At 56.3% G+C, this 11153-nt stretch overlaps 1 protein-coding gene across 5 annotated transcripts; it reads right to left on the bottom strand.

Moving 5' to 3' along the window:
- Window positions 1-133: 133 nt before the first annotated feature.
- On the bottom strand, window positions 134-11075 carry PRPF3 (pre-mRNA processing factor 3). 5 transcript variants are annotated; one of them, XM_065042892.1, is made up of 18 exons: window positions 10950-11009; window positions 9842-10055; window positions 9388-9558; window positions 8307-8437; window positions 6739-6833; window positions 5141-5287; window positions 4611-4694; window positions 4303-4523; window positions 3298-3604; window positions 3038-3204; window positions 2827-2909; window positions 2282-2425; window positions 2077-2176; window positions 1607-1720; window positions 1238-1356; window positions 977-1060; window positions 826-887; window positions 134-346 (listed from the first exon to the last, which is right to left on the bottom strand). In XM_065042892.1, exons 2-18 carry the CDS (start codon window positions 9976-9978, stop codon window positions 200-202), a joined length of 2313 nt encoding a protein of 770 aa, XP_064898964.1. In that variant the 5' UTR covers window positions 9979-10055; window positions 10950-11009; the 3' UTR covers window positions 134-199. The 5 variants fall into 5 exon arrangements, with proteins under 5 accessions (XP_064898964.1, XP_064898962.1, XP_064898967.1 ...); XM_065042890.1 differs by lacking the exon at window positions 9842-10055 and having other exon boundaries at window positions 10912-11035; XM_065042895.1 differs by lacking the exon at window positions 6739-6833 and having other exon boundaries at window positions 10950-11014.
- Between the last annotated feature and the right edge of the window lie 78 nt (window positions 11076-11153).

Raw genomic sequence — 11153 nt, 5'->3', positions numbered from 1 at the left:
CCCCAAGTGCCGCCTGCGCTTCCCTCAGAAACACCCGTGACAGGCGTCCCCCCGTGATTCCCACAGACACCGCCACCCCTGTTGTGACTCCACAACCTCTCCCCCGTCGCCCGAAAACAAGCGCTCACGGCGATTTGTTTTAAAAAATATGTCTTTAATGGGCGCGCCAGGAGAGCGGGGCGTGCGGCGGCGGGCGCCCTCAGTCCGCGCCCTCCAGCACCGACTCGCTGAGCGCCAGGTCCCAGTAGTGCTCGGCGCTGTGCTTCTTGAAGTGCTCGCGCGCCATGTTCTCCGTGGGGCACTGCTTGAACTTCATCTCCCCGAAGCTGCGCTCCTTGGCCGTGCCCTGCGGGCAGAAGAGGACGCTTGCCGACCCGCCCCCGCGGCGAACCCCCTTTAACAGCTCTCGGTGCTGCTGCTCCTACGCCTCAATCAACACCTCGGGAAGAGGCCGATCAGCACCTTTGCAGCTGATCCCAAGCCTTAAAACAACACTTTACCTCAGAGCTGCTGCCTAAAACTTGATCCTCCCACCTAATTCCCATGCCCAGGGCTCAACTGATGCCATAAAGAGTCTGATCAGCAGTTTATGCCTGATCTGAAGCTTTAAAAGGTAAAAAATGATCGCAGCTGCTACAACTCAATTCCCTCCCGTCTAAATAAACAGTTTTCCAAGCTGACGCTCCTAGAGCTCAATGAACACCACAGAAGAGTCTGATCAGTGCGTTTCCAGCCCACCTGAAGCCTCAAAATGTGATTTTTACCTCAGCGGCTGCCTAAGACCCGGTTCCCTCCAGCCCGCGTTGAACTGAGCCCACGACTCACCTCCCAGACCAGAGAGCATTTGTTTGTTTTCTTAACGGACTCCTCGTCGGACTCTTCGTCATCTGAAAAACAAAACCGAACAGGCAATAAAGCCCAATTTTAGTCCCGAAAGCAGAGGAAAATCCCCCCGTCCCGCACGGTTTCCACTCACCCTCTCCCTTCGTGTTCGATGTTTGCTCGTCCCATTTTATTCGGTGAAGCATAAGACGTTTGAATTTCTTCTGTGCTTTCGGGCCTGGGGAAGAATTGAGTCGATACTCACAAAAAAGTCCTTTAACTTTCATTTTTTAGGAGTTTCAAACGGCTTCCTTAGCGTTTTGTCCTTCTACAACCCTCCACCAACAACTTTCGGGGTGAGTTTTGGGTGTTGAGCGTTACGCGCAACCGAAAAACCCGCCCGGGGCGTCCTCACCTCCTTCCACCACCACCACGTTGACGTCTTTGTGTAAAACCACCACGCCCGTCAGGTACAGCTGCCCCGCGTTCGCCTCGATCTTGAACTTTTTGGCTGGATTGCTCAAGTTTCTGACCCTAAAAATAAAAACACAAAGGAAAAATAGAACTATGATCAGTCGTACCAGCTGCCTGCTCTGACCCGACTGGCTCGTTTCCTTCCCCAGCTCCTATGGGGCTCTAATCACCCCTCAGAACCGCTTAGTTTTGGGACAGCGTTAATTGCGCCGGGCCGGGATTCCTTAATGATGATGGAAACTCGATCAGCGGGTTTCTAGAGGTCATTTCTCAGGTTTATTTAGGAGGAAGCACTCAGGTGAGAGCTCACCTGTACACGGCGATGTGAACCCCCTGCGAAACGTCTTCTTTCAGTTTCTTAACCTTTTTGGCTTTCCGCTGCTCCGCCGTCAGCTTCCTCGCCGCGTTCGCCTCTTCATGGGCTCTGCACACAAAGACAGGCGGCGATGAGCCAAACGCAGCCGTTCCGGCCCCAAAACGCAGCCCGCTCCTCCAAAAAACAGCATCCCCAGACCCCCGAGCGGCGGCAACGGCGCATTTCCACCCCAAAAGCACTGGGGTTTGGTTTTTATAACCCAGTCACTGCGCCAATTCAGCCCCTGCAAACGCTCGTTAGTGACATCGGCCGTTAGCTGTTAATTTAGCACCGGGCACGCGGCCGCTTGGATCACCAAGCGCAGACACTGGGTCCCGCTGCCGCGCCGCCTGGGTTCTATTCTCTACAAACGCACTTTATTTTCAATTTATTTGATAATTTTAAAGGCATGAGGTGCCACCTACTTCTGCCTCTTGGCCATCTGCGCTCGCACGTGAGCTTCCACCTTCGTGGGGTCCTGAACGGCCTCCGTGCCCAGAACCCGCATCAGATTAGAGATTCGTACTGCGAGGGAAGGGGAGAGGAGCCGTGAGAGGCGCCGGTAACGGGAAAAGCGGCAAAACCCCCCAAAGAGCAGGTTTAGAACCCGTTCCTCGCTGTTATATTGACCTTTGGGCTCTGGCGGCGGCATGAGCCCCAGCCGGACTTTCTCCTGCAGCTCCTTTTGGGCCTCTCGCCGAGTCTGGCGCCGAAGTTTCTTCTGCTCTTTCTTGGTCAGGTACACGCCCAGGGTGACCGGGGTGTCGCTGTCCACTGCGGGAGGAACGCGTCACGCACCGAGCGCCCAGCCGCCGCGGCCCGGTCACCCGCAAACCCGCTCTGCGCTTGTTTGGACCGACGCAGACCCACAATAACGGGTTTTCTTTTAAAACCAAAAAGCTCTGTGCTTGTTTTGCGTCTTTTCACGGAGGCGGGAAGGGCGAAACCAACCTGGTGGAGTTACTCAGCGACTAAACGCTGCTGGGAACCGCACCTGCTTTTATACTAACATTACGTTTCCCAGACCAGGGCGGAGTGTCCATTTTCCCAATTTCGCGCCTATTTCCAGAGCTTTCCAACTGATCTTTGCACCATTCTTCACCCCACCAAGCGCCAGCCGCTCGGAGCAATTTGCGCTTAAATTAACAGCAAAAAGGAGCCAAACGGGGCCGTACCGGGCGGGTTGAGCTGCGCCGGGTGCTCCACGAGGTTCGTGATCCCGAAATATTCGTCTTTCTTGGAAGACGTTCCACCTTTTCTGAAAAATAAAGAGAGTCTGGGTCATCGCAAAGCTCCTTTCTGCTCTCCCCTCGCCAAAAACGCGACCAAACAAACCACCAAACCCCAAATTTGCTGCGATGGGAACGCGGCAATAGAAGCGCTTACAAGTCGAGGCCGTTGGGGATGATGTAGGAGTCCCACCACTCGATCTCGGGGATCTCCCCCTCCTTCAGCTCCTTTTTGGGGGTAATGAGCGCCAGTTTGGTGGAGGTGTGGATCCCCGTCTTCCTGGCGGCCTGAGAAATCTCCGCCTGCAGCTTTTCCAGTTGCGCCTGAGGGAAACGGGGGGAAAAGGGCACAAAAAAGGTCATTCCAAAAAAGCAAAACCTTCAGGAAAAGCACAACGGCGAGACCCCCCGAAATACCTTCGTTCGCAACCTCTGGGCGATTTTCTCAAATTTGCCTTTTTCGTGGAATTTAAAGGTGCGTTTCTGCCGCTGGGCCGGGGTGATGGAGACGCGGGGGTCGAAGTACGTGTTGGACTCCATGTCCTCGGAGGGTTTTTCCTTGAGCTGCTGTTTGAACTGCTCCCTCTTCACGGCGCGGATGTTGGCCTTCAGCGTGGGCATGCGGTGCGTCAGCTCGATCTCTTTGCCGGTGGCGTCGACGGTTCGGCCTTGTTCGTCCAGGATCAGCGGCGTGGGCTTGGTCTGGTCCTTCAGCTCCACCTTCCTGCGGGCGAGACAGAGAGACGCGGAATTAAAATGTGGATATGGCGTTAATTCAAAGGAAACAAAAGTCTTATTTCCATGGGAAGCACCAAATCACAGTCCAATCATTAACCCACCCCTGGCACTGCCCCTGTCCCTGAGAACCTCATCTGTGTGTTTAACCCCACCAGGGATGGTGACTGCAGCACCCACAGCCCTTTGGGGAAGAAATCAGCCCAAATTAACAACCTCAACCTCCATTTATCATGAGAACATCCAAGGACGTGGCTCTGAGCAACCTGGTCTGGTAGAGATGTCCCTGATCTGGTTGGAGACGTTCCTGATCAGTTGGGGATCCCCTGATCTGGTTGGAGATGTTCCTGATCAGTTGGGGATCCCCTGATCTGGTTGGATGTCCCTGTTCTACTGAACATGTCCCTGATCTGTTGAACGTGTCCCTGCCCATGACTGGACGCTGTTTGAAGGTCCCACCCAACCCAAACCCGTCCACGATCACAGAATCACCATTTTGGTTGAAAAGCCCCTCAAGATCATCAATTCCAACCATTCCCCCCACCCCGTCACCACCCCATGTCCTGAGAACCTCATCTCCGTCTTTAAACCCTCCAGGGATGGTGACCCCAGCACTCCAGCCTCTTCCAACGCCCAACAACCCTTTTGTGATGAAATCACCCCAAATCTCCCGGCTCGGCTACTCACGGCGGCGCGATGCCCATGGCGTGCAGGTTGGCCAGCCCCACCATGTTGGCGTTGCCGATGAGCCCCGGTTTGAGCGCCAGCTGCGCCTGGATGCGCGCCTGCAGCTCGGCCGCCTTGCGCGCCTTCTCGATGGCGTCGTTCATGAACGTGGCCGCCTGCGAGGGCTGGATGGTGTTGCCGATGGGGAGACGATCCGATTGGGACGAAGAAGAGATTTTGGGCTGTTTGGTAGAGAAGGGAGGTTCTGTTACGTGTCTGTTCCGTCACGGCTGGAATTTTTGGGGGGATTCGCCTGTTGGTTGCGGTACCTGTGGTGTGGGGGGACTGATGAAACTCAGCTGCTTTTTCCTCTCCTCGATCTGCCGCGTGGCCGCCTCCATCATCTGCTTGATCTGCGCACAGACAACCGGACAGTGAGTTTTAATTCCTTTTAGCAGGAGAAAAGGAGCCCTCAGCGTCCTTTTACAGCTGAAAATGAACGCGAGAAGCTCAGCAAGAGCAAAATGCTATCCCAACTTCTCTAATCAACACCCTCCAGCTGCAGAGAGGCCATCGAACACTCTCCACCAGCACCGTTTACTCCACATTAAGCAAGGAAAACACCCCAATTTGATGTTTTCACGCTCTCATTCACCCAACGCGCACGCAGCAGCGAGCCCTGCGAAGGGAACGTCGGCAACGGTCACAGCAAACAACAATCAGGCAAAACCAAGGCGCCTTTTGCTCGCGCAGCTCGTTATATGAATTAAGACAAAGACTACACCATGCTGGGGTTGGAGATCCCGGCCGGGGCGGCTCCGTTTTGGGGCAGAACTCCCGAACAGCCCAGTTTACCCACCTGCAGCTTGGTGAGCATCCCGGGGCTCTCGGACGGGGGGCCGGGAATGACCTCGGGCTCGTCCTCCACCTCCTCGAAGCGCGGGATGCGCCGCTTCTTGACGCCCGAAGATTCCTTGGACACCTCCGAGTCATCGCCAAACACATCCTGAGGGAAAGACAAGGAGAAACTGGTTAGAAAACAAAGAGCTCTCCTCGCGGTCGCGGGTTTAAGAGGAGGAATCAGCAGGCGGGTCAGATCCGGCACCGTAGGGTCAGCACCGCGGTTTGGAATCGAGTTAGGATTAAAATGGAATTAGAATCCACTGGTAAATCCCGCACGGAGCCTCCACCCCGGTCCCCACAGAGAAGCATCAACGATGATCCGTGCAAGCTGAAGGACGGGACGTCGCGGCAGCGTCAGAGCCACCATCGCTCCTGGATGTGGCCAAAGGTTCTTCAGCACTGAGGAGATTTAAGGTCCCGCTCAGCGACTCGGAGAGACAGAAAAGGCCGGAACACGAGCTGGACTGAGGGGGCTAAAGCGGTTCCACAGCTTCATAGAATCGTTTTGGTTGGAAGAGACTCTCAAGATCATGGAGTCCAAGCGTCACCCAGCCCTGGTACTGAACACGGCCCTGAGAACCTCATCTCTGTGCATTCCAACCCCTCCAGGATGGCGACTCCAGCACTGCCCCGGGCAGCCTGTTCAACACCCACAGCCCTTTGGGGAAGGAATTGTTCCTAATGTCCAACCTCAACCTCCTTCCCCAGCTCTGTTCCCTTCTCTGAATTCACTCCAGCTCCTCAAGCTCTTGTCATGCGGTGATCCCAACACCCCTGGGGCCGCCATGTTGAGCCCTGAGGTGATTCTGGCGCCATTTTGACCCTGAGGTGATTCTGGCGCCTTTTTGACCCTGAGGTGATTCCGACGCCATTTTGAGCCCTGAGGTGATTCTGGCGCCATTTTGAGCCCTGAGGTGATTCCGGCGCCATTTTGAGCCCTGAGGTGATTCCGGCGCCATTTTGAGCCCTGAGGTGATTCTGGCGCCATTTTGAGCCCTGAGGTGATTCCGGCGCCATTTTGAGCCCTGAGGTGATTCCGACGCCATTTTGAGCCCTGAGGTGATTCCGACGCCATTTTGAGCCCTGAGGTGATTCCGGCGCCATTTTGAGCCCTGAGGTGATGGCCCAAACTGCCCCCAGGACTCGCAGGTTGTTCTCCCCGGTGCCCAGCACAGGGACGGTCACTACCCTGGTCCTGCTGGCCACATGGTGCCAGTACAACCAGGGTGCTGGTGGCCGCCTTGTCTCCTATTCAGCCATTATCACCCAACGCCCCCAGGTCCTTTTCCAGCCGCTCTTCCCCCACAGTGTTCACGGGGCTGCGACCCAAGCGCAGGACTCGGCCTTGTTAAACCTCAGCCATTTGGCCTCTGCCAAGTCCCGCGGGTCTGGTGCCACCGCGGCGCCCCCCACGTCCTCCCCAAAATGCGGACGGAGCCAGAGACGCCGCGGGTTCCGCCTCCTCGGCGCCTGGGTTGTGTCAGTAAGTCTGTCCGTGCGGCCGCGCGGTCGCAGCGTGTGTCAGGGTGTTATTTGAAAAGAAAATATACACACCGGTTTAAGCGTTAGCCGCAATCCCTTCTTCACTACAACGGTTCGTATCCTACAAGGACATTTCCTCAGCCAGACACGGGCACTTCCCGGAAAACCTACAAGTTCAAGAGAAAGGACTTGCCCATAGTATAAAGTGTGGAAACCGTTTGATTTAGTTCCTGACGCTTCCCAAGCAACGACCTCACCCCGAGGCGCCAAGCGAGCGACGGGAGGCCGGGCAGAGCCCAGGAGCCTTCGGGATCGATCCGCTGCGAGAGCTCCGCGTCAGAGCACCAGCTAAACCCTAAGAACTGCGCCGGGGACACGGGGCCGTGAGACCCGCAGGTCAGCGGGGCCGGGTGGGAGCCGGAGCGCCACGGACGAGCCCCGGGAAAGGGGGATTATGGAGACGGGGCGATGGTTTGGCAAGCGGGAATGTCACAACCACCGTTGTTCCTGGAGGCGGCCAAAGGCTTTTTGGCACTGAGGGGGTTTAAGGCCCCGCTCAGCGACACAGAGAGATGGAAAAAGCCTGAAGAGCAGCTGACCTGACCGGTTTTCATGTTGCTTGGGTTGGAAAAGCCTCTCAAAATCACGGAGTCCAACCACAACCCACCCGTGTCCCTGAGAACCTCGTCTCTGTATTTCAACCCCTCCAGGATGGCGACTCCAGCGCTGCCCTGGGCAGCCTGTTCAACACCCACAGCCCTTTGGGGAGAAATCACCCCACATTAACAACCTCAGCCAAAAAACGCCATGGAAGACTCAAATCCTCCCGAGGTACCGGGGCTGCACGCGCCCTGCGGGGCGGAAATGCCACCAACGCACCGTCTGTGACGGCACCCGGACCTCTGCTGCCCGCAGCCGGAGCCACAGCCGGACAGGAAAACGCGGGTTTTGAACAGAAAATGTCGCCAGGAGGCGGAGGGAGCAGCTTCCCAACGCACCCGAGAGACCAAACCCCAAGAGGACGGTTCCGCTCGGCCGTTAAACGCGGTCAGAGCGCCAAATTAAATCAGAACAAGCACAGCGGGAGGATTTTGAAACTCGAGTGATGAGAAAAGCGCAATTCCAGAAGGCGGGAGCGGAGTCGTCAAGAGGAGGAGATGGAAACACGTTGGGACGCACGCGGCTTCCACGGAGATGAGCGTGTGGTGGGTGAAACGCCAGAGCGCTGCTAAGGATTAAGCTCCGGGTACACCGGGGGGTGCTAAAAATCACCATTTGTTGATTCCGGATGGAAAAGAGAATGAAAAGCCCGTGATTGCGCAGTATCGAGCCCAACGGGGAACGTCGTGAAACCAGAATGACGGTGAAGAGAACGGAGGAGCGGAAAGACAGAGCCCTGAGGAGCCGCCGCGCCGCACAGACCCCGCGGAGGTCGGCACAGGAGCCAACAGCGCCAGAAAGGAAAAGGTCGAGAGGACCGCAAGGTGAAGGTTCACACACTTCGTTGTGGAATAAAGGGTCTTTTCTCTTGAACTTCCAAGAGCCGCTCCTCTCCGGAAGAGGAAAGCGTGGCGCGACGTCCGCACGGCCAGCGAAAACGGGAGAGAACGAGCGAAAAGTAACGGCTAACGGATAATCACCTTGAGCTCCCGCTTGCGGGTGCGGTCGCTGTTGGACTTGGAGTGGCGGGAGCTGCGTCCTTCCTCCACCGCCTCGAACAGCTTGTCCACGAAGCGCAGCGTGGAGGTGTCCAGGAACGGCCTCAGGTGGTCTGCAACACAGACACGCGTGGCAGCGGGAGCCCGGCCCCGCGGGCCCACGGGAGCGGGAAACCCAGAGCCTAAAGTCCGCCACTTCACTAAAAATACCACAATTAGCGCTCTAACGGTCAAAAAAACATTTTAAAACCGGTTAAATGACCATTTTCAATCCCTCTAGAAAAAGCGGCTTTAAACGCAGCTTTCCTTCCGAGGTTTTTGCACCGCGTTCTGATGATTTTGCACCAGACTCGGTGGTTTTTGTACCAGATTCCAAAGTTTTTACCCCATATTCTCAAGCCTTGTACCGAATCTCGAGCTTTTTCCCACTTATTCCGAGGTTTTCAGAACTTACTCTGAACTTTTGTACCACATCCCAAGGATTTTACACCATGCTCGGATGTTTTTTAACTTATCCCGAGGCTTTTGTACCATATTCTGAGGTTTTGGTACCACATCCCAAGGTTCTCCTACCATATTCTGAACCTTTTCCACCACATTCCAAGGCTTTTCCACCATAACCTGAGGTTTATTGTAACTTATTCTGACGTTTAGTCCCATTTTCTGGGCTTTTTGGACCTCACTCTGAAGTTTTGGACCATGTTCCATGGTTTTTGGACCCTGTTCTGCAGCTTTTGGACCCAGTTCTGTGGCTTTTGGGCCACGTTCCGCGTTTTTTGGGCCACATTCTGCGGCTTTTGGACCCTGTTCCGCGGCTTTTGGGCCACGTTCCGCGTTTTTCAGGCCACATTCCGCGTTTTTTGGGCCACATTCCGCGTTTTTTGGGCCATGTCCCACCTGCCAACTTACCCAAACTCTCCTGAGCCAGAACCCCCTCAAAACCTCCCCATTTTGGGGGGGATTTTATGGCTTTTACCACACTAACCCAACACAACCCACCCCCCACCGTGCCGCGGGTGAACCACCGTTCAACCGCGACGCCGGGGCCGTTTGCCGCTCTCACCGGCCGCTTTCTTCTTGTCCATGCCCTTCCCCACGCAGTTGAGCGCGGCCGTCACCACCGTGGGCTCCGAGAAGCCCAGGACGCGCTTCACCGTCTTCTCGATCCAGGGCTTGAGCTCGTCCAGCTCCCGCTTGGACAGCGCCATGGCGGCGGAGCGCAGCCGCGCTCGTCCTGCCGACAGCAACGCCGAAACCACGTTACCCAACGCGCACACCGCGTGACCCCGCAGGGAAACCTCGTCCCACCAAACCAGCTCCGCTCTGACCCGCAGAAACGACACAAAAACGCTCATTTTTGGGGCGCCCTTCGCGCCTTGGCCTCGTTTGGAACGTGTTTCTGCTCTTTTCCAGTTAGTAACGCGCCACGGCCATAATTGATCATTTCGGGAGAAAAACGAGGTAAAAAGCCCGTGAAGCAGGTGCAGAAAGGGCCCCCGCGCTCGCCGTTAATTAACCTCGTTTCCCTCGGGTTCACAAATCGCTCTGAGCTTCGCTGGCGTTGCAGAGTCCCGGCCGCTCCGCGTTTGCTGCTTAAACTGCTGCAAAATCCAAATTCCTGGCGTTTTCGAGGCAAAAACTTCTCCGCGCTCATCGTTAGCGCTTCCGCGATAACAATTTAATTACCCGCCCGCGGCTCTTAATCGGCTTAAGAAACCAAGTCGCCCTTATCTGGGAAGAGGATGAAAATCTTCTTAAGGAAACACGCTCCACATGGGCAGTTTCTTGCCCTCGATGGGTTTAATTAAACAGGAAACTGATTGAATCACGATTATTGGGAAGAGCTTTAAACCCGTCCCGACGTCCCGTGGCTGCGGGTGACGAACCCGCAATGACGGCAGCGGGGAGACAAACCTGGGTAAGGCTTCAGAGGTATATAAAGTATATATTAAACCTATACTCAGGCACTAAAACACGCAGAGAGATGTTAAAATAGACAGAGAGGCGCTAAGGGGTCACTACGGGATGTCCTGCTGGCCAAAGCGCCTCCTGCGGGGATTAAACCATTAAAAAATCGACTTTTCGGCTTCGCTGCCTAAAATGTTCTTCAAAACAACAGAGTTCCCAGGTTTGCTATTTTTGCCTTAATGAGCCTCCAGCTTCCCCGCCTCATTCTGTGTTTAACCGGGAGCCGCCGGCTCCGCGGCCCGAGCTCTCTACCCTGAAGCCGAGCTCCCAGCGCCACTCCGCGCTCCTTTCTAACCGAGTCCTCCCAGCCTCACCGCACACGTTTCTTTTTAAATTAAGTCTTAGAGACTTCAATTAAGACTTCAATTAAGCTCCGCTGACTAAATTGTTCCTTTAAAAATCAGAGTTTTCCGCTTCGCTGCCTAATGTATATATGTATTTTTAGAGAGTTTTCCACCTGCCCCAAACGCGCCGGTCGGCGCCGGGACCTCCGCGGTTCTCCCGCCGCTGGGACGCCCCGGCCGGCCCCGCCGAGCCCGCGCACCCCGGCCGGCCCCGGCCCCTCCGCGCCGCCCCAGCCGCAGCGCCCCGGCCCCCGGTGCCCCGTTACCCCCGTTACCCCGGTATCCCCGCCCGGTGTCCCCGCTGTTCCCTCACCGGGGCGGCCGCGGCCCCACAGGCCCCGCTCACCGGCGGCCCCGACGGTGACGGCGCGTCCGGGCGGAAGCGGAAACGCCGGCGCGGGTGATGCCGGGAAGGTGGGCGTGGTCTGTCAGTAAACAAGGGCGTGGCGCGCCCCCACGCACCGCCTACATCACGTGACAGCCCCCCCCCTTTTTCCCGCGCGCGGGAAGCGCCCTC

The sequence above is a fragment of the Columba livia genome, chromosome 28 (assembly GCF_036013475.1).
Source record: "Columba livia isolate bColLiv1 breed racing homer chromosome 28, bColLiv1.pat.W.v2, whole genome shotgun sequence".
In the NCBI taxonomy this organism is placed as follows: Eukaryota; Metazoa; Chordata; class Aves; order Columbiformes; family Columbidae; genus Columba; species Columba livia.
This window is presented reverse-complemented; position numbering and strand designations above follow the sequence as displayed.

What these genes read in the sequence shown, in the direction of transcription:
- PRPF3 (XM_065042892.1), bottom strand. Translation starts at nt 9,978, where the DNA reads ATGAGCGCGGAGAAGTTTTTGCCTCGAAAACGCCAGGAATTTGGATTT. An exon ending in GGACAAGAAGAAAGCGGCCG is followed by an intron (nt 8,438 to 9,387) that starts GTGAGAGCGGCA and finishes TCTGTGTTGCAG; the next exon opens with ACCACCTGAGGCCGTTCCTG. An exon ending in GTTCACATCGCCGTGTACAG is followed by an intron (nt 1,357 to 1,606) that starts GTGAGCTCTCAC and finishes TTTTATTTTTAG; the next exon opens with GGTCAGAAACTTGAGCAATC.